The sequence below is a fragment of the Nycticebus coucang genome, chromosome 6 (genome assembly GCF_027406575.1).
Source record: "Nycticebus coucang isolate mNycCou1 chromosome 6, mNycCou1.pri, whole genome shotgun sequence".
Lineage (NCBI taxonomy): Eukaryota > Metazoa > Chordata > Mammalia > Primates > Lorisidae > Nycticebus > Nycticebus coucang.
In genome coordinates this window covers 134711827-134730020 of record NC_069785.1, presented here as the reverse complement: position 1 = coordinate 134730020, position 18194 = coordinate 134711827, and the positions used below count along the sequence as shown (strand labels likewise).

The 18194-nt window shown below is 47.8% G+C and overlaps 1 protein-coding gene across 4 annotated transcripts in view; it reads right to left on the bottom strand.

Annotated features, from left to right (window-relative positions):
* NFRKB (nuclear factor related to kappaB binding protein) overlaps positions 1 to 18194 on the bottom strand; it is a 36842-nt gene that overhangs the window by 9449 nt on the left and 9199 nt on the right. For 2 of the 4 annotated variants that reach the window (XM_053593569.1, XM_053593571.1), the window contains exons 6-23: positions 17776 to 17913; positions 17090 to 17163; positions 16184 to 16268; positions 15651 to 15831; positions 15277 to 15385; positions 14924 to 15050; positions 14627 to 14692; positions 11753 to 11832; positions 11599 to 11645; positions 9835 to 9895; positions 8970 to 9144; positions 7679 to 7785; positions 6801 to 6924; positions 6505 to 6584; positions 6107 to 6324; positions 5733 to 6003; positions 4865 to 5077; positions 675 to 1442 (exon numbers count right to left, since the gene is read on the bottom strand). In XM_053593569.1, coding sequence (XP_053449544.1) covers positions 675 to 1442; positions 4865 to 5077; positions 5733 to 6003; positions 6107 to 6324; positions 6505 to 6584; positions 6801 to 6924; positions 7679 to 7785; positions 8970 to 9144; positions 9835 to 9895; positions 11599 to 11645; positions 11753 to 11832; positions 14627 to 14692; positions 14924 to 15050; positions 15277 to 15385; positions 15651 to 15831; positions 16184 to 16268; positions 17090 to 17163; positions 17776 to 17913 — 2924 coding nt within the window. The remainder of the gene's footprint in view (positions 1 to 674; positions 1443 to 4864; positions 5078 to 5732; positions 6004 to 6106; positions 6325 to 6504; positions 6585 to 6800; positions 6925 to 7678; positions 7786 to 8969; positions 9145 to 9834; positions 9896 to 11598; positions 11646 to 11752; positions 11833 to 14626; positions 14693 to 14923; positions 15051 to 15276; positions 15386 to 15650; positions 15832 to 16183; positions 16269 to 17089; positions 17164 to 17775; positions 17914 to 18194) is intronic. The other 2 variants (XM_053593570.1, XM_053593573.1) reach the window with 1 other exon arrangement.

Below are 18194 nucleotides of genomic sequence, written 5' to 3'. Positions count from 1 at the left end.
AAAACAGCCCAGTCAGTATCTGTATATGGCCTCAAACTATCCCCAAGACAGAACAATACATACAGTGGGTCTCTCACAGGTTTGCTTTGTTAAAACTGCATATATGTATGAAAACGCTCAGGAAAAGGACAAGAAAGATAAACACCAAATTACCAACAGCAGTTACTCCTCATGCAAGGAGACCTAGGGCGGCGGGGGCGGGCTTAGAGAGATTTTATCTCATATGCACTGTTCCTCGGTGTTTTAAAAGAATTTATGCCTGTATTACACTTCTACAAATTGTATTTCAAAATAAAATTAAAAAGTCTATCAGTAAATAAATCTATTTGGGTTAAATGAGATAATATAAATGGGACTTCTAATTTCCACTCCTAAAAACATGTTTCTTAGTTTCTTTTTCTTTTTCTTTTTTATTGTTGGGGATTCATTGAGGGTACAATAAGCCAGGTTACACTGATTGCAATTGTTAGGTAAAGTCCCTCTTGCAATCATGTCTTGTCCCCATAAAATGTGACACACACCAAGGCCCCACCCCACCCCCCGTCCCTCTTTCTGCTCCCCCCCTCCCCCATGTTTCTTAGTTTCTAAGGAAGGCTCTCATGTGACAGAGAGTTAAACCACCTTAAGAAGTTTCCTAAACAGAAGAGCTATTCTTTATCAGTCATGTTACTCACAGGTTGGGACGTAGACATAACCGCGGTGTTGACAGGGACCTGCCGCACAGTGGGGGCTCCTGTCCCAATGCTGATGGGGGTGCTTGCAGCCCCAGAAGCCACAGCCACAGTCTTGGACACAGCGGCGTTCATGCTGGGCAAGGACACTGCTGACGTATGAACAGCGCCAGACCCACTGGCTACTGAGGCCCCTTGCTTGGCGTGGGTTGCAACTGTGATGGTCTGCCCTGCTTTGGGAGGCATCACCCCCAGGCCCTGCACGATGCGGATCGTGGCAGCTGGTTTTGCTTCCGAAGAGGCCACTGTGCTTTTGCCCTTCTGGTCTGCCACACTCACACCAAGAGCTGGCATCAAGCGAAAAGCGGAGCTTGAGGCTTCTGTTGGCTTGAGGTCAGGAGTCACTTTGACCACGGTGGTACCTGTTGGAGTGGATGAAGGGGCACTGGCTGAACTGGCCTTGGCAGGGCTGTCGGCTGCATGGACTGGGTTGGAAGTGACGTGTAAGGTAGCAGAGATGCCTTTGCCTGCCGCGCCGCTTCCTGTCCCGAAGAGGTCCTGGGTCAATTTGACTGTGGTGACCTGGGACTTGGTCAAGGTGGCCATCATGTCCGGTGTGATTCGCAGAACTGTCTGGCCCTTGGCATCTGTGGTGATGGAAGAGGGTGGCAGACGCAACACATCCTTACCCTGGATGCGGAAGTTAGTGGCTGTGAGTGGAATGCTGTTGCCCGTCTGGGGCTTCACACCGAGCTGCCCGGTAATGGCCACCTGGAAGGGGAAACAGCAGCCTGAGAAGGGATTCACCCTGCGGAGGGGGCAGCATGGCACCACCAGCCAGACTTCCACTTCGTGAGTGTACGTGTCCTATTTTTTTTTTAACTTTTTTTACTCAGAACAATGATAAACATTTACAGAAATACGGAGTAGTAAAATCAATCCGAATACCCTTCATCAGGCTCAGTGCCTATAGCTCAGTGGCTAGGGCTCCAGCCACATACACCAGAGCTGGCAGGTCTGAACCCAGCCCAGGCCTGTCAACAACAATGACAACTATAATTAAAAAAATAGGCAGGTGTTGTGGTGGGCACCTGTAGTCCCAGCTACTTGGCAGGCTGAGGCAAGAGAATTACTTAAGCCCAGGAGTTGGAGGTTGCTGTGAGCTAGGACGCCACAGCACTCTACCAAGGGTGACATAGTGAGACACTGTCTCAAAAGAAAAAAAAAAATACCCTTCATCAGCTTCAAAAATTATCACTTCATCCATAATGTTCTACCCACCCTTTTCTCCTTGGGGGAATGGATAGGAGGGAGAATGGAGAATATTTTACAGTAAACCCAAAAATCACGGGCGGCACCCATAGCTCAGTGGGTAGGGCACTGGCCACATACAACAAGACTGGTGGGTTCAAACCCGACCTGGGCCCGCTAAAACAACAATGACAATTGCAACAACAACAAAAAAAAATAGCCGGGCGTGGTGGTAGGCGCCTGTAGTCCCAGCTACTTGGGAGGCTGAGGCAAGAAAATCACTTATGACCAAGAGCTGGAGGATGTTATGAGCAGTGATGCCACGGCACTCTACTGAGGGTGACAGCTTAAGACTCTGTCTCAAAAAAAAAAAAAAAAAAAATTACAATGCTGTCATCACCATCTAAAATAATTAACACCAGTATATAGTCATGCTTCTGCAACTGTCTCAAAAACACCTATTTATATGGGGTGTCCCAAAAGTTGCTCATAAAGTCACCATACATAGGGAAAATGAGAAATTCTGTAATTAGTATTTTGTAAATAAAGGCATATTTAGCTACAATTTCCCATTTTCCCTGTGTATGGCAACTTTATGGTGACTTGTGGGACACCCAGTAGCCGGGCCAACCTCTGTTTCAAGAGCAACAGAACAGCATGCGCATTGAGCCTGGGCTTTGGAGTCAGCCTTCCAGCATTCACATGCCAACACCTGTGTTTTTTTTATAGATAAAGTCGCACTATGTTGCCCAGGTTGGACTTGAATTCCCAGGCTCAAGCGACCCTCCCACCTTGGCGGACCACAAGTGCTGTGACCCGCCCAGCTTCCAAACTTCTAAGGCCAATTCCCACCACCACCCCCAACTCCGTGTAACAAGCACAGCCCTTTTGGCCATACGCAGGGAATCACTCTCTTTGTGGTACAATCAATTTTCTCTCCCCTCTAGAGCATGGCTGTCAGAATGCAAACATGCTGTGTTATTTTCCATCCTAAAAAACAACCAACCTTGGCTAAATCCACATACACTTCCATCTACTCCCCATTCCACTCCAGCCCCAGTTCTCTGCTCTCTTCAGGAGCAAATTTCTCTAAAAATGACCAAGACAGGCTACGAGTGAATGGTTCTAGGTCTCCTGTCCAGATACCAAAACCCTTAGATGTTCAAGTTCCTGATGGTGGTTGCACATAGCCGACGCACCTCCTCCCATACATTTTACATCATTGCTGGGTTCCAGCCAGTCCCTAAGGATGACTGGCGCTCACAAAGAGGGGCTATTACAGGTAATAGTACCTGTTCCAGCCTATACACAAATTCAACTTAAGAACAAACCTACAGAACCTACCTTGTTCGTAACCTGGAGACTGCCTGTACTTACACCACCTAATACAATGTACATGCCACATAAGCAGCTGTCACATTGTATTTTTTTTTTAATTTGTATTATTTTGTATTGGTTGTTTTCCCAAGTATTTTCAATCTGCACTTGACCCAATCGGAGGAGGTGGAACCTGTGGATCCAGAGGACCAACTGCACTCACTGGCACTCCCTCACCTTACTTTCTCTTTTGAACTTATTCCCCCAAAGCCACCAGGCCCCTGGACCCAGTCAAGTCCATCATGGTCCACATCCAGAAGCCTCACCCTCCCCTGCCATCACACCCAGACAGGTGCTTCTCACTCCTCCTCCAGCATTTCTCTGTCCTGCCGTCTCCAACCTCAGGGATGATGCCACTAACCACCCAGTCACACGGGTCATTCTCAACTCGCTCACCTAAAGCCCCTACTCAGCCACCAGACAACTGCACTGGCTCTCCCCTCCAGTTTCCCAGCCCAGCCAGCAGCACCTCCCACGACAGCCAGCTGCCTCCCACCTGGTTCTCTGCTCCAATTCTTGTCCCCCTCTGTTCATTCTGCCCAGAGATGTCCTCAAATGCAAACCCTAGACCAAGTCACTGTGGCTCGCCATCTTCTAGCAGCTCCCTATCACATTTAAATTAAACTCAACGTCCAATATCATCTAACCCTCTGCCACCTCTCCCTACCTCATCCCCCAGACTCTCACACTTGCTCAGTATGCTTCAGCCGTGGTCTTCCCATTTCATAATCACATTCCTGACACACCTGCCATTCCTGGGCCCAGAATGTTTTTATCTCCTGATCATCACTACGTAGCACACTAACTCCATCCATCTCTCTCTCAAGTGTCACCTCACAGAAGCCTTCTCTGATCATCCTGGCTGGAACAGTGTACTGCCAGGCTCCAACCCTCAGCCTCTGCTGATTCTCACATTATCTGTTACTATCTGACACTGAAGAATTCGCCTCCTAGCTCGACATGACTTCCAAGAAGGCAAGGAGTTAAGTCCTAGGACAATGCCTGACACTTGAAAGACATTCAATATTTATTAAAAAAAAAAAAAGCTACTTTATCATTATGCGGTTCTCTCTCTTCAAAAGGAGATAACAGAAGAGCCCTGACCACAGTGCCACGAGGATTAGACTATTTACCAAGAATAAGATGGCTCATCACAGAACAGGTGGGAAAGAAACACTGTTATCAGCATGAGCAGCCATTTGGCTTCACAATTCTTTGAAGTTTAAGGATTATCCTTTCATGCTCACAACCAAGAAACCCCAAATATGTTCTAGTTTTACTACTAGTAAACTGAAAATAAAACACGGCATGGGAATTTACTTAAATTATGCCACAGGACTTTAAATAAATTTATCAAGTTTACTCAAAATCCAGAAACTCAACTATTAAATGCTAAGGAAGAAACATGGAAAGAAACAAGTGGTATCTGTGAAGGTCGCACTGCCCTTGCTGGGGACTCGTACCCAGAGGACATATAACCAAGGGTGAAAGATGACAGTTCTTTCTGCCATGGGCACCCAGTCTGGGAAGAAACTCCACACCAGCGGTGAGAGAGTCCCACCTACCTGCTTGATAATGTTCTGTCCTGTGACGTTTTGGATGACAGCAGCCGTGGAGGCGCTTGGAGCAGAGGCCCCAGGAGGACTCGTGGCGGGCTTACTCACAGGGCCGGCTGCAGTGGGGAGACTCGTCACCGTAAGCCCCGTCTGCCCAGGTGCAGGCCGCTGCACAGTGGCCGCCGCAGTCTGTGCTTTGACTGGAACAGTGGCCATCACTGTCTAGTTCAGGGCATGAGGCCAAGAGCTTGATTAGACACTCCGAGGCAGACCTGCTCTCCCGTCAGTCTCCCACACACTGCCACCTGGAAATACTCCCTTCAGCACTCCCCTGTGAATCTAACAGTGCTAAGGGCTCACTGCTCTCTGAAATGGACACTATAAATTTCTTATTTGTACGAATATCTTAATTTTCAGAATGTCTTTACACTTAACATCTCATTTTATTCCTACACACTGAAGACAAATTCTGTTTTACTCACTTTAAAGTGAAAGACACTGAGGCCAACAAGACACCAACCTTCCCTAAAATCACACACCAAGTCAGCAGCACAGCTGAGACAAACGGCACGCTGGGTGGAACCTGAGACTCACAGGCTTAGAATAACATCCCACCCTTACCACAGCCCTGATGTTAGAATCCTGAATAAATAACTAAACTTGTTTGAAGGTCTGAAGATTCCCAAAAAGTAAAACAGAGCATCTAAAATCACTTACCCAGCTTTGAGCATTAAATAAGTTGCTTCAATGAACAGCACTGGTAACAGCAATAATCCATGATTCCTCAGTCCTTACCCAGACCTGCCTGTCTGACTCATTGGCCCATCTCTGGGTCCACTGTCCCTGCTGCCCAACGACCCGTGGCTTCCCTGTTTACCTGGGGCAGCACTTTGGTCTGTGTGGCAGTGGCTGGAACCCGGATCTGCGGCCCTGCAGGCACCGGCGGCAGTGTCTGTGCTGGCCCTGCTGCCTGCTGGGGAGCAGCAGGGAGGCTGGTCTGGGCCACCACCCGCACCTGGGGCACACCGGCCGAGCCAGAATGGCTCACGACTCGGGCTGCAGCCTGAGAGCTGGGTGGTGTCTGGCTGGAAGCTGGAGAAAGCACCGTCCCCAGCTGTGGCATTGTTGGTGGCGACACCAGAAGAACACTAAGAGGAAAAGCAGGAATAAAGGGAAAAAACAAAAACTCAGGACATGCATACAAAAGGGATTTGGAAGAAAAAAAGCTAGAAAAGAAAAGGAGGGCCTTACCCTGAGCTAGACTTTGCTGGTTCCGAGACGGGGGTAGGGCCACTTCTGCTCACTGACGATATGGGAGGGGAGATGGGAGTGGCAGGCAAAGCTGGCGTGGTGGGGGTTACAGGCGTGACTGGGGTGGGCGGCATGCTGGAGTCACTGAGGCTCATCTGGCTCTGTTCCGAAGGGCCGCTGCTGAGGACCTTTACAGAGCTCTCCTTGCTGGTGGACTTCTAGAAGAAAAGACAAAGGGAGAGTCCCCTGCAGGGGCCATCAAATCTCCACTGCAGGCAGGCACAGCCCTACAGCCCCTGCTGTGCTGAGTTCAGTGAAAGCTGAGATCCACTCCCAGATGCCTCCACCCCAGAACATGCCTGAGTCCCTACAGCGGATGCCCTGGTGAGGTCACTTACCACCTTGGATGGGGGCTTGGGTTTCTGCTGAAGGGCTTTTCTGGCTTTGGCCGCAGCTGCTTGTGCTTGGTGAATCCGCTCTATAAACAAGAGTATCGTGCCTCAGCAAGAATTTAACCTTAGCATACTAAGGACAGGGGCTTTGTTATTAATGAAAACCAATGCCTTGCTGGCGGGCTGTCCCACTGCTACAATTTTGTCCTGTCTGAACACCAATAAGAAGACTCATGGAATTGGGGGAGAAACTCCAAAGCACCCTAGTCCAGTGGGACACACCGCCCAGAGGCCCCACACACCAAACTCTTCTTCACTTCGGTCGCGATGCAGGTAGATCCACAGCTTCCGCCCAATGTCATACTTCACACAAGGATCTTTCTCGTAATGCAGCCGATCCAGTGCGCCACTCACTACTGTGTTCACCTAAGAGCCAGGTGACGGGAAGTAAGACACAAGTCAGACCCAGACAAAGTAGTTGGGCTCCAGGGAAAAATCTCCGGGTGGAAGTCACCACTGGTAAATAGATCATATCTCAGCCTGGCTGTGTACTCCCAGTGACTCACCAAATCATTTTTGGCAAAACAAGAACTTCTGTAAGACTACTGAGATGTTGATCCTTTTTCTTTGTAAGGGTACCATGAACCTAAGTTAGTAACCAGCCTTCTCTTTACCATAAGCTAAAGGGAAACAGAGAGCCAAATTTGTGTTTCACTGACAGCGAGGATGTTCCAGTCATCACTATGCTTTTTTTTTTTTTTTTTTTTTTTTTTATACAACACAAAATCTGGCTCTACTGCCCAGCTAGAGGACAATGATGTCACTGTTAACTCACAGCAACCTCAAACTCCTGGGCTCAAGTGATCCTCCTGCCTCAGCCTCCCGAGGAGCTAGGAGTACAGGTGCCAACTACAACATTCAGCTAATTTTTTATATTTTTAGTAGAGACGGGGTCTTGCTGTTGCTCAGGCTGCATCGAATTCTTGGGCTCAAGTGATCCTCTGTCTTGGCTTCCAAGTGTTAGGATTACAGACAGGCGTGAGCCACTGTACCTAGCAGCATTTTTAAGGATGTTCTTTTTCTCTTCTTCCAACTTAAAAATTTGTTATAGTTTGTATTTCCTCATAAGCTTCCTTATATCCATTCTGGGACAAACACAAGAATCTCTTCTCCATCCTACCTGAGTGCTAGTGACATCAGGTGCGAGAAACTGGGAGTCCTTGAGCAGTTCACAAATCTCTGCCCGTGTGCCTTCTCCATTGGGCAGCCGAGCTGCAGCATCCCGAACTGATGACATAAGGAAATGCAAAGTCCAAGAGTCAAGCAGGGCTGCTACGGAGAACCACACATCCCCTGACCTGCTCTGGTGGGGGATGCTCCCCGGCCCTACCCGACTCCACACCAGGTACACACTGCCCTCTAGTGGCTGGAAGCTCTGCCGCTGGAGTTCCCATACACTACACTTCAGACAAGACTGAAGCAAAGGTTCAGGGGCCCATCAAATCATGGGGGAAAAAATCGTATCTGTAACTAAAATCTGGTAATTTCTTCAAAAATAAAAGTCACAAACATACATTGGCAGTGCTGTGGTGGTGTGACAGAAATCAGGCATTTTCATACATTACAGACACGTAGAACATCATCTGTACTCATTACTATTTAGGATTACAGTAATTATAAGTCCTGCTGTTAGATCTTGTCATACCATAATACTTACACATAATATAAAAAAATAAAAGCATATATTTCTGCACAATATATTTATTTCAACATCTTGATAACTACTTCAGCAAGACTAGTTTCTTTTTTAACTCCATGTATTTTATTTTAGGAATTTAAAAGCCCAATTCTGAGAAGGGGTCCAAAGGTTTCATCACACTAGACTGCCAAAGGGACACATAGCACAAAAAAAGGTTGAAAATCCTTTTTTTAGACAGACCGGGTCTCACTAGTTCATTGTGAACTCCTGGACTTAAGCAATCCTCCCATCTCAGCCTCTCAAATACCTGGGACTATCTATCGGCCACCACATGTGGCTAATTTTTTAAATTTGTTTAGAGAAGGGGCGTCACTACATTGGCCAGACTAGTCCCAAACTCCTGGTCTCAAGGGATCCTCCTGCCTCAAGTGCTGCTCTTGCCTCAGCCTCCCAAAGTCCTGGGATTACAGCCCTGAGTCACCTGTGCCAGGCCAAGCAAATACAGTTTTAAAGGAATCATAGCCTCGAGGAAGCAAATTCCTACACTTAACTATTTAAGCTGGCCTGTGAGCAATTCCTAAATGATCATAAATGTGAACCTCAACTTCACAAAGAAACACTGATTCCTGGCACCAGTCTGAGATTAGATTCCCTTTTATCTCCCAAACACCAAAGCCTTCCTGGGCAGAGGGGAGACAGAGTTCAGAGTTGATTAGAGAAAAGCTTTGGGGTGAAGAAAGGGATCCCCTGATAATAAACACAGGCCACATACCTAGAGACAGGATGGTGACGTAGGCAGGGCGGTCGGAGCGCAGCAGGGAGTGTTCCCGAGCCTTGTTGAGTGAGGTCTCCTTGTCAAACACACCCTTCACCGGCCCCACCACAGACTCAAAGCCATGCATGCGAAAGGTGAATGCCTTATGGGGTTGGCTGTACCTGTAACGTTCCTACCAAGAGAAAACAGACAAGAGGCTCCTAAGACAGAATTAATGGGGTTGTCTCTAGGGCTCTCTTATGTGCAGAGATTGAAATGGAAAGGAAACAGGTGATCCCACTAGAAATACTGAGCCAACCACAGTAGGGAATGGATGGTCCTCAGAGTCACTCACTGAGCAACGGAACAAAGATAAATACAAATGCATTATGCCATCTGGAAGAAAAGATCAAAGTGTTTCTCATTCCCTTTCCTTACCCTGTTTTCTACCTCAACAAGCAATCCCAACCAACAAAGCATCTAAGGTGAAGGATATGAATTTCCTCTAAAACTGTGGACTCAAGGAGAGTGAGGCTCAAAGTTTCTCTCTGTAGAGTTCATACAGGCAGTTTTTTTTTTTGTTTGTTTGTTCGTTTTGAGACAGAGTCTTACTATATTGCCCTCGGTAGAGTGCCATGATGTTACAGTTCACAGCAACCTCAAACTCTTGGGCTTAAGTGATTCTCTTGCCTCAGCCTCCCAAGTAGCTGGGACTATAGGTGTCCGCCACAACGCCTGGCTACTTTTTGCAGTTGTCATTGTTGTTTAGATGGCCCACACTGGGTTCGAACCCGCCAGCCTGGATGTGGCTGGAGCCTTATCCACTGAGCTACAGGTGCCGCCACAGAGGCAGAGATTACAATGACTTCCAGCTATTTCTTACCTGCTCCTGGAAAACCCGTTTCTCCTCCCCTGTGCTGGGCCGTACCACATAGTCAGTTCTTCTGGAACATAAAGAATTTTATGGTAACTCTAGGAGTTAATGTGGGTCACAGACTCTATCACTCCTTTTTCAGAACCATTCCCTCTGCAACAGTGAAAAACGTCCCCTATTAAGTATCAAATTCTTGCAAAGGAGAAAAGTCTACTCTCTAGCTCCTACCAAGTGACTCCTGTTGGTATTCCCAAAGTTACTTGGTTCTTACAAATCCAGAAAGGTTTTGTGGGCATAGTGGCTCATGTCTATAATCCTAGCACTAAGGAGGCCAAGGTAGGAAGACTGCTTGGGGCCAGGAGTTCAAGGCTAGCCTGGACCAACATAGCAATACTGCCATCTCCACGAAAACTTTTAAAAATTGGCCAAGGTTGGGCGGCGCCTGTGGCTCAGTTGATAAGGCGCCGGCCCCATATGCCGAGGGTTGCGGGTTCAAGCCCAGCCCTGGCCAAACTTCAACAAAAAAATAGCTGGGCATTGTGGCGGGCGCCTGTAGTCCCAGTTGCTCGGGAGGCTGATGCAAGAGAATCGCGTAAGCCCAAGAGTTAGAGGTTGCTGTGAGCCGTGTGTCGCCACGGCACTCTACCTGAGGGCGGTACAGTGACACTCTGTCTCTACAAAAAAAAAATTGGCCAAGGTGTGCTGATGTGCACCTGCTACTCAGGAGGCTGAGACAGGAACATCACTTGAGCCCAGGAGTTTGAGACTGCAGTGAGCTATGACATCACTGCACCGTAGTCTGGGCAATAGAGCAAGATCCCATCTCAAAAAGAAAACAGGAAGGTATTGGGTAGGAAAGAGGCTGACATTTTTACCTACTGTTTTTAGCACTGCTGCTAAGTAAGTGTACTCTAACCATAATAAAAAATTCAGCCTAGGCTGGGCATGGTGGCTCACACCTGTAGTCCCAGCACTGTGGGAGGCCGAGGTGGGTGGATTTCCTGAGCTCAGAGGTTAGAGACCAGTACAAGCAGGAGTGAGCCAGAGTGAAACCCTGTCTCTACCAAAAAAAAAAAAAGAAAAAGAAAAAGAAAAAAAAGCCAGGTGTTGTGGCGAGCTCCTATATCCCCAGCTACTTGGGAGGCAAAGGGGGGAAAAAAAATTCAGCCTAAAGGGACAAAGGACTTCAGTGTGCTAGATGCCTACAGGAAAAGTACCCAGAAGTTGAGTCTACACCCCTATGACGTGAGACAACAGTTCTGCCACACAGAAGGTGGGCCTCTGTGTTGGTATTTGGACATCTAATCTCAGAGCCACACCAGGCTTGAAACAGTAACATGAAAGCAGCTGATACAAAGAGCTTGGGGATATGAGTGAGGGGATCTGAACTCTAGCCCCAGACTCTCCCCGCCCCTCTCAGCAAGTCACTAAACTCATGCCTCAGTTTCTTCACTGGTAACACGAGAAAGTGAGTTAGAAGAATCCTTCTCAAACAGGAACCAGGGAAGGGTGTTCCCCCACAAGGTGGACCACAAGCCCTTCGGAGGTTCTGCCGCACAGAACCTCGCCGCTGTCAGCAAGTCCTTCCACAGCAAGCCCCTCTTACGAAAGGAAGTGTGCAGCCCTCCTCGGTGTGCTGACTGGAGCAGGCAGGAATCAGCCGACTCCTAGGATCTACAGCTCTCACACACAAAGAACCATCAGCAAAACCATGGCAGCGCCTTACACTGGGATGTCAGGGCACACCACCCACTGTGAGAGTGTCATACTCACACCCGAGGGACAGGTGTCGTGGCATCTGAGCTGTCTTCATTTTCTGGCTGGAGAAAAGGAAAATATTAACAGGCAAAAGGACTAAAGGATTCTGGCAAACTTAAGGGCCCTGGAAACTGAATGAGAAAGAGCCAATATTCTTAAAAAAGCATACCTTACAGAAGGCCTGGTCTTTGGTCTCTAGCCACAGCTGGAAGAGGGCAGCTAATTCCTTTTCATTATCTTGGGATTGTCCTATCAGAGGAACAAAAAGACAAAAAAACAAATGATCTAAGGTGTTGCTAAGAATCCCACTTTCTCCACCCTTGACGTGTCTATTAAGAGAGACCACATCAGGAGCTGTGGAGTGATCCCTCCCCCCTCCACTGCCCTCCCCTTCACAGTGCAAGTCTGCCCAGATCACTGCTCCTGGGGGCACCTAATTGAATCACTTTTCAGTAGGCACTTGCTAACTAGCCACTGTGTGGCAGGCATTGCCTACAAAGCTGGGGTTTTTCAGTGAATTCAGTCTCTGCCCTCATGGGGTTTACAGCCAAGTGACAAGAGAGCAGATACTAAATAAAATCAAATTCAAAAGATAGTGGGTGGCCAGGGATAGTGGCTCAGACCTGTAATCCTAGCACTCTGGACTATCTGAGCTCAGGAGTTCGAGATCAGCCTGAGCAATAGGGAGACCCTATCTCTACTAAAAATAGAAAAATTGAGGTAAGAGGGTCACTTGAGCTTGAGGTTGCTGTGAGCTATGCCATGGCACTCTACTCAGGGTGACAGAGTGAGACTCTGTCTCAAAAAAAAAAAAAAATAGCAGACTTCACAAAGGGTATTACAACAGCTTACACCAGGGTCCCATTCCTGCAGGTGAGATCAGGCTTCTGCCAGCCAGGGCACAAAGGCATTCAAAGCACTGACATAGCAGTTTCTTTTTCCTTGAGGCAGGAAAAAGCTCTCCTTCCTCGGCCTGCCCAGGAAGAGACAGACACAGTCCCCAGACTCCCCCTGCCCCTCTCATGTCACTGCTTAAACTCTGACTGCAGCACTCTGTCTCCTGCTCAAGCTTTTTCCGCCAGGTCTGCTGGTGTGTAGAAGGCAGCAACCCGTCTCTTCAGACAATGTTCACAAGGACGCTCATCTTTATTTTCACTACTCAATGTACAAAACCACCAATACCACCAGCCACAGAGAGCTCTGAACAGTGGCAGAGCTGAGCAGTTGCAACAGGAAACATCCGGCCCACAAGCTTAAAACACTTTCTGGCCCTAGAGAGAAAGTTAATCAACCCCTGGCTTAAGTATCCCCACCAGGGATACTCCAGCCCCCAGCCCAACAAAGCCAGGAAGCAGCGTACAGTCAACTGTCAAGAGTCACCTCAGCTCACACTTAACACTCATTACTCCACTAAGGAATCTCTCACTAAAAACTTACAATTTCTTCCCCGTCCAGCATCTTTAGGTCTTTATCTTCTTTATCTTACTTAACCTTTTATGATGACAGAGGCTAACAACCACTTCCCACTTCTGAAGCCCTGGTCCCTTGGCTTCCGAGACTCAACTGTCCCAGGGCTTTCCTCCCGTCCGCGGGCACCTCCTGATCACACGTGCTCCACTGAGCTCCTCTGCCACAGTTTCCCAAAGCTCACTTCTTGGCCCTCCTCACTTTACACGTCCCTACACACATCCTTTACTATGCACAGGCCAACAGCTCTCCATCCAATCTCTGGTCTGAATTCTAAACCCACACTTCCTATTGCCTATTCAACAACTTCACTTCAGTACCTCCAAGACAGCTCCAATCCAGCACGTCCAACACCAACCTGCACCCTCCCCCGAGACCCGTCTTCCACAGCTGCCTACTCGGCAAACTCACCTCCCTCCAGCAGCTACAGATGCAGAAGATGCCGAGCGCTGCTCTCCCTGCACTCCCCATAGCCAATTTACAGCCACCTGCAACTCCCAAATCTATCCACTGTCTTCATCAGGTCCGATTCTCTCCCCCATGCAGGCAGGTGACAACCTTCCCCAGCACCCTAACAGGTGCTGCTTCCTCCACCTGGAATACTGCCCCCCAACTTGGTGCTAGGGTCACTATCTCTGCTCAAACACCACTTCCTTGGGAGGGCCCTGCCCAACTCTCCGGACTATTCCTAATGAACTCCACATTTCTGGCACTTCTTCACAGAAAGGATCAGTTTGTTACTTAATCTGAATGAGTTTTGGTTCCCCAAACAAATCTTTAGCCAGATGAGGGAAGCATACTGATTTGGGAATCCTTTTATTCCCCTGCACCTAACATGGTCCCTGACATCTGGAAGCAAATACACACAATGAATGAGGGATGGATGACACCACCTTCACAGCCCACTGGCCAGAGTAAACCCTTACAGACCACTTGAGAGTTCCAGTAGGAGACCAATTCTAAATTTCCCTCTTAGGTGGTCTCCAGGTGACTGACACCAGGTTATTCCAGGTGCACGTTATGACAATACATTAAGTGGGGCTTCGAAAATTTAATAAAATAAACTGGCTATTCTTTAGAAACAGCTTATTTGGAGCTATCCAAGATCTTGTTGCATGTTATCCTCAACAGCAAAGCCTATTTTTAGAAAATGCAAATAATTATATCACGAATTAATCCAAAATCATTGGGATGGTTAAGATAAATGTTGACGCTATTGCAAAATATTCCTGCAGTTTGAAACGTAGCTTTTACCTGACTGTACCATAATAGTCCAACTGGGGAAAGGGGGAAACCCTCACCTTAATTAAGAGTACAAAAGAGGGGCAGCACCTGTGGCTTAAGGAGTAGGGCGCCGGCCCCATATGCCAGAGGTGGCGGGTTCAAACCCGACCCCAGCCAAAAACTTCAAGAAAAAAAAAGTACAAAAGAGGTCTTAAAGGATTCCTTCGAGTCTAATATTGCTTCTTTTTGCCAATATGCTGGGCTGTACTGACTGGAAGGCAAAAGAAGGTAAGAGAAGAAAATGAAAGAACAGAAAACCTCTGTGAGGGGCAGGTTAATACGGACTACTTACCAAGTAATTTCCACTGCTGGGTTTTCTCTTTGAATTCAACAAATGGAGAGAAACTGGAAGGAACAGCTGCAAGAAATGGAGCACAAAACAAAACACACAAGTCAGGAGGAGTGCTAAATTCGGAACAAATACCAGCACCCCTGAGCTCTGCGACAGCCTCCAAGCACTCCATGGTGTATCAGGAAGTAGGGACCTCCAAGGCGGAAAGGATCAAACAAGCAAAGCTACAGTTTACTATTAGAATTAATTAGACAAGAAGGAGAGAAAATACTAACCCCACAAAAAAGAGCACCTCACCTCGGCTCTCTCCGGCAAGATACTGCAGGGCTGGTGACACCAGCTCAGCCCAGCTGGGGGCCGCAGAGAACCAGCTATTGAGGGAGCTGGCTGGAGACGACTGCCAGTCTAAAACTCGCTCCTCTAGCTGAGGGGAAGGAAAGGCAGGGCTCCGTTAGCTTTCTCTTCTGTACCAGCAATTCCACAGACATGCCAGGGCAAGCTGGAATATGCATATTTGTCTAGTGTTTGCCCAAGTTACAAAACTACAGAATATCAGGAGAAACCCAGAGTTCTGCTTCTCAAGCTATAGATGAGTAAAGACTTTTGACAGTGTAAAAACTTGATATACATCTGACTTTTCCAAAACTTACCATAGGAAGGCTAGCCTGACTCTCTAGCAGCAAGATCTCTAACAGAAGGGAAAAGAAGCTAGAAGATATTTCGTTGATTCCAAGGCAAGGCTTGAGGTCTTCAAGGGGCCTAATGAGGGAAGAAAAATACAAGAAACGAAAGGCCAAGAACACATCCCTATTGGTTCAGGCCCTCAAGCCTCTTAGCAATACTAAAAGAGCTCAAGAAAGCAGCGTACCACACACTTTCCCACAGGATCCCTGGACTCGAGGCTTAAAGATCAACATAGTCACAGCTAGCCACAACAAGCCCAGGGGATGGATGTAACCCTCAGCTTCACCTTTCACCCTGAGTATCTGCAGGGGTCAGGTGCTCATCCCTGCGGCTCACTTACTCTTCCTTGACAGCAGAAGCAGCCAGTGGAGACGGGGCCTGTGACAGGGAGGCGGCCCCTTCAGTGCTGCTCAGGGGCTCACTCAGGTCCTCTGTCTCTGATTTGATCATTTTTATTTTCTTCTTCTTCTTTTCCTCTTTTTCCTTAACCTTTTTTTTAAGGACAGCCAAGTCATATAGGGCTGGGAACAAAAGTAACACACGTAACAGAATTGTACTTCCTGCACTTGGAAGTTAAGAGGGTCTTATCTGCATGTTCTCTTCCCAAGGCCCTAGTCAAAGGCAGGAAAGTCTCAGTAATATGACATTTAGATTTTTAAAATTCAAACTCAGTGATTTACAGCTTAATTTTAGTATCTATAAAGAGCCAATGATCTTAAATTTATATCCCACCTGCAATTCCACAAGAAGCAATAACAAAACAAAGGGTATTTGCACGAGGGAGCTATGATTTCATTTGCTTTTGCCACATGCATGGCTCATAACATCCATCAGGCAAAGCCTACTTATAGGGCAACACCCACAGTCACTCACCTGCTAGAGAGCCCTTCCTGCCAGCATTCACTCGCGTCATGATGTCACTGAGGGTCAGGTCCTCTGTCAAAAGGTCTGGGTGATCCTAGACATGATACGCAGAGAGCTGGTTGTGGAGGCCCCAAAAGCAGCAGAAACTGATGGCAACTTTGCCAATTTACCTGACAGCTATAATCAGGTGTTAAATACACATGAGGAAATCACGTTGAATTAAAACACAGAGAGATGAAAACTACTCTTCTTCATAGGGCACACAGAAGCCAGTTTCAACCTCTCCACTGCACAAAGCTCTCCCGCGGCCTTTCTCCCATGTGCTCCTCAGGCTCAAAGGGGCATATTATACAAACTCTGAAAATGAGGTTCAGAGCAGTTAAGGGACCTGCCAAGTATCACAGGACCTGGAAAAGACAGAACTCGGCGCTGACTGCCGATGCGGGACTCGTCCCATGTCATCTGTCTTAGGACTGTCTTTCACTGGAGAAAAGATATCAGTTTTTTCATCACTAAACTCTCAGCTTCCTTGACCTGGTAAAGTGGAGTAATGGAAACGACAAAAAGTGGGAAGAGCACTGGGTCTGACCACGTGCTGACTGCGGGTGGAGGATAAGCTCCGGATCCTCCCTGAGCTGGTGAGGTGGAGACAACAAGCCACGCGCTAGACAGTGCCATGAAGACTAATGCTGCAGCGACGCTGAGCGCGCCCCTCACTCTGAGCTCACTGCAGCTCCTGAAGTCAAAGCACCAGCTGCCTCTCAATCTGAGCTCACCGCCTCGCTGGCTGCTCCTGTCCAACCACGGCCAGGTGGAAGCAAGCACAGCGAGGGAGTGATGACAGCACCTTCCCCAGCACAGCCTGCCAGAGACGGGGACAGAGACCACGGACACCACACCCCGTCCCCAACTTACTGGTTGATGTTTCCGCTTCTCATGGTGCTTCTTTAACATTATCTTCAGGTCACTGTCCCCCAGTTCTATTTTATCTGAGAGAAAATGAACCAAACCACATGGCCCAGGTCATTCACTACTGCAATGCCCCAATTTACATCTTTTTGGTCACTTGTGACATTCAAAAATAAAATACTTCTGAGTTTACTGACTCCTGTGAACGACAAGGACCAAAAATCTTGAAACCAACACAGGATCAACACTTTCTCACTTTCTGGTACCTTAGAAAATGACTTCAGTTCCTCAGCTGGTCCTAAAACACACAGACAGTTCTTAACATTCTTCGATTCCCATTCCACACAAAAATTCTTTTCCAATTTCACATTCTGAAGAATTACTACGGCTCGGGTTTGCATTCTTGTTCCATTACTGAACTGTCCCCTAGAATGCTATTTTAATATTCTGGTTCTTTAGTAAAAAATACTGCCCGATTTGCTGAGGAAAATTTTCAAACAAAGGAAAGAAGGCAGGCCTACCTCCAGATGTAAAAAAGTAGAACACTACAAAAACTTCTCCAAACTGCTTAGTTCTAAGGAGCACTGCCTTGTTTTCCTGGCAGTGAGATTTAGTCCCACCTCCCTCTAAAGGAGCTCTCAGATCTACGTCGTTACTACCCAGGATGGTGGCAGCATAAGCTCTGCTCTCACCTGCCGTTTTCATATCCGTAGTTGAAAGCGTGGGCACCACCCTCAGGGGCACCGCAGGACTAGGAGAACGCGCTGGAGAGCTCGGAAGCCATGAGCTGAGATCTTCAAAAGAAAATTGTTCTTGTAAATCCAACGTGGCTGTGGACTCCAATAGGGGAGATTGGGTAAGTGGCCATTTGTATTCAACAAGGCTAAGCCAACAACGTGGAGGCCAGGGTTCCACATTCCTTTCTGACCCTTCCCCAGATGTGCTGGAGGAGACTTAGGTCATATAAATGGCTCTTCCAGGAGTGATGGGGTCGCACTGCAGCAGGCCAACGGTCACTACTGCTCTCCTGTGAGGGGAAAAGCAGTTCTCTCAAGTGGCACAATGGGACTGGTCAGGCCTACTGTGGGGACAGCCCTCTCATGTGGGGATC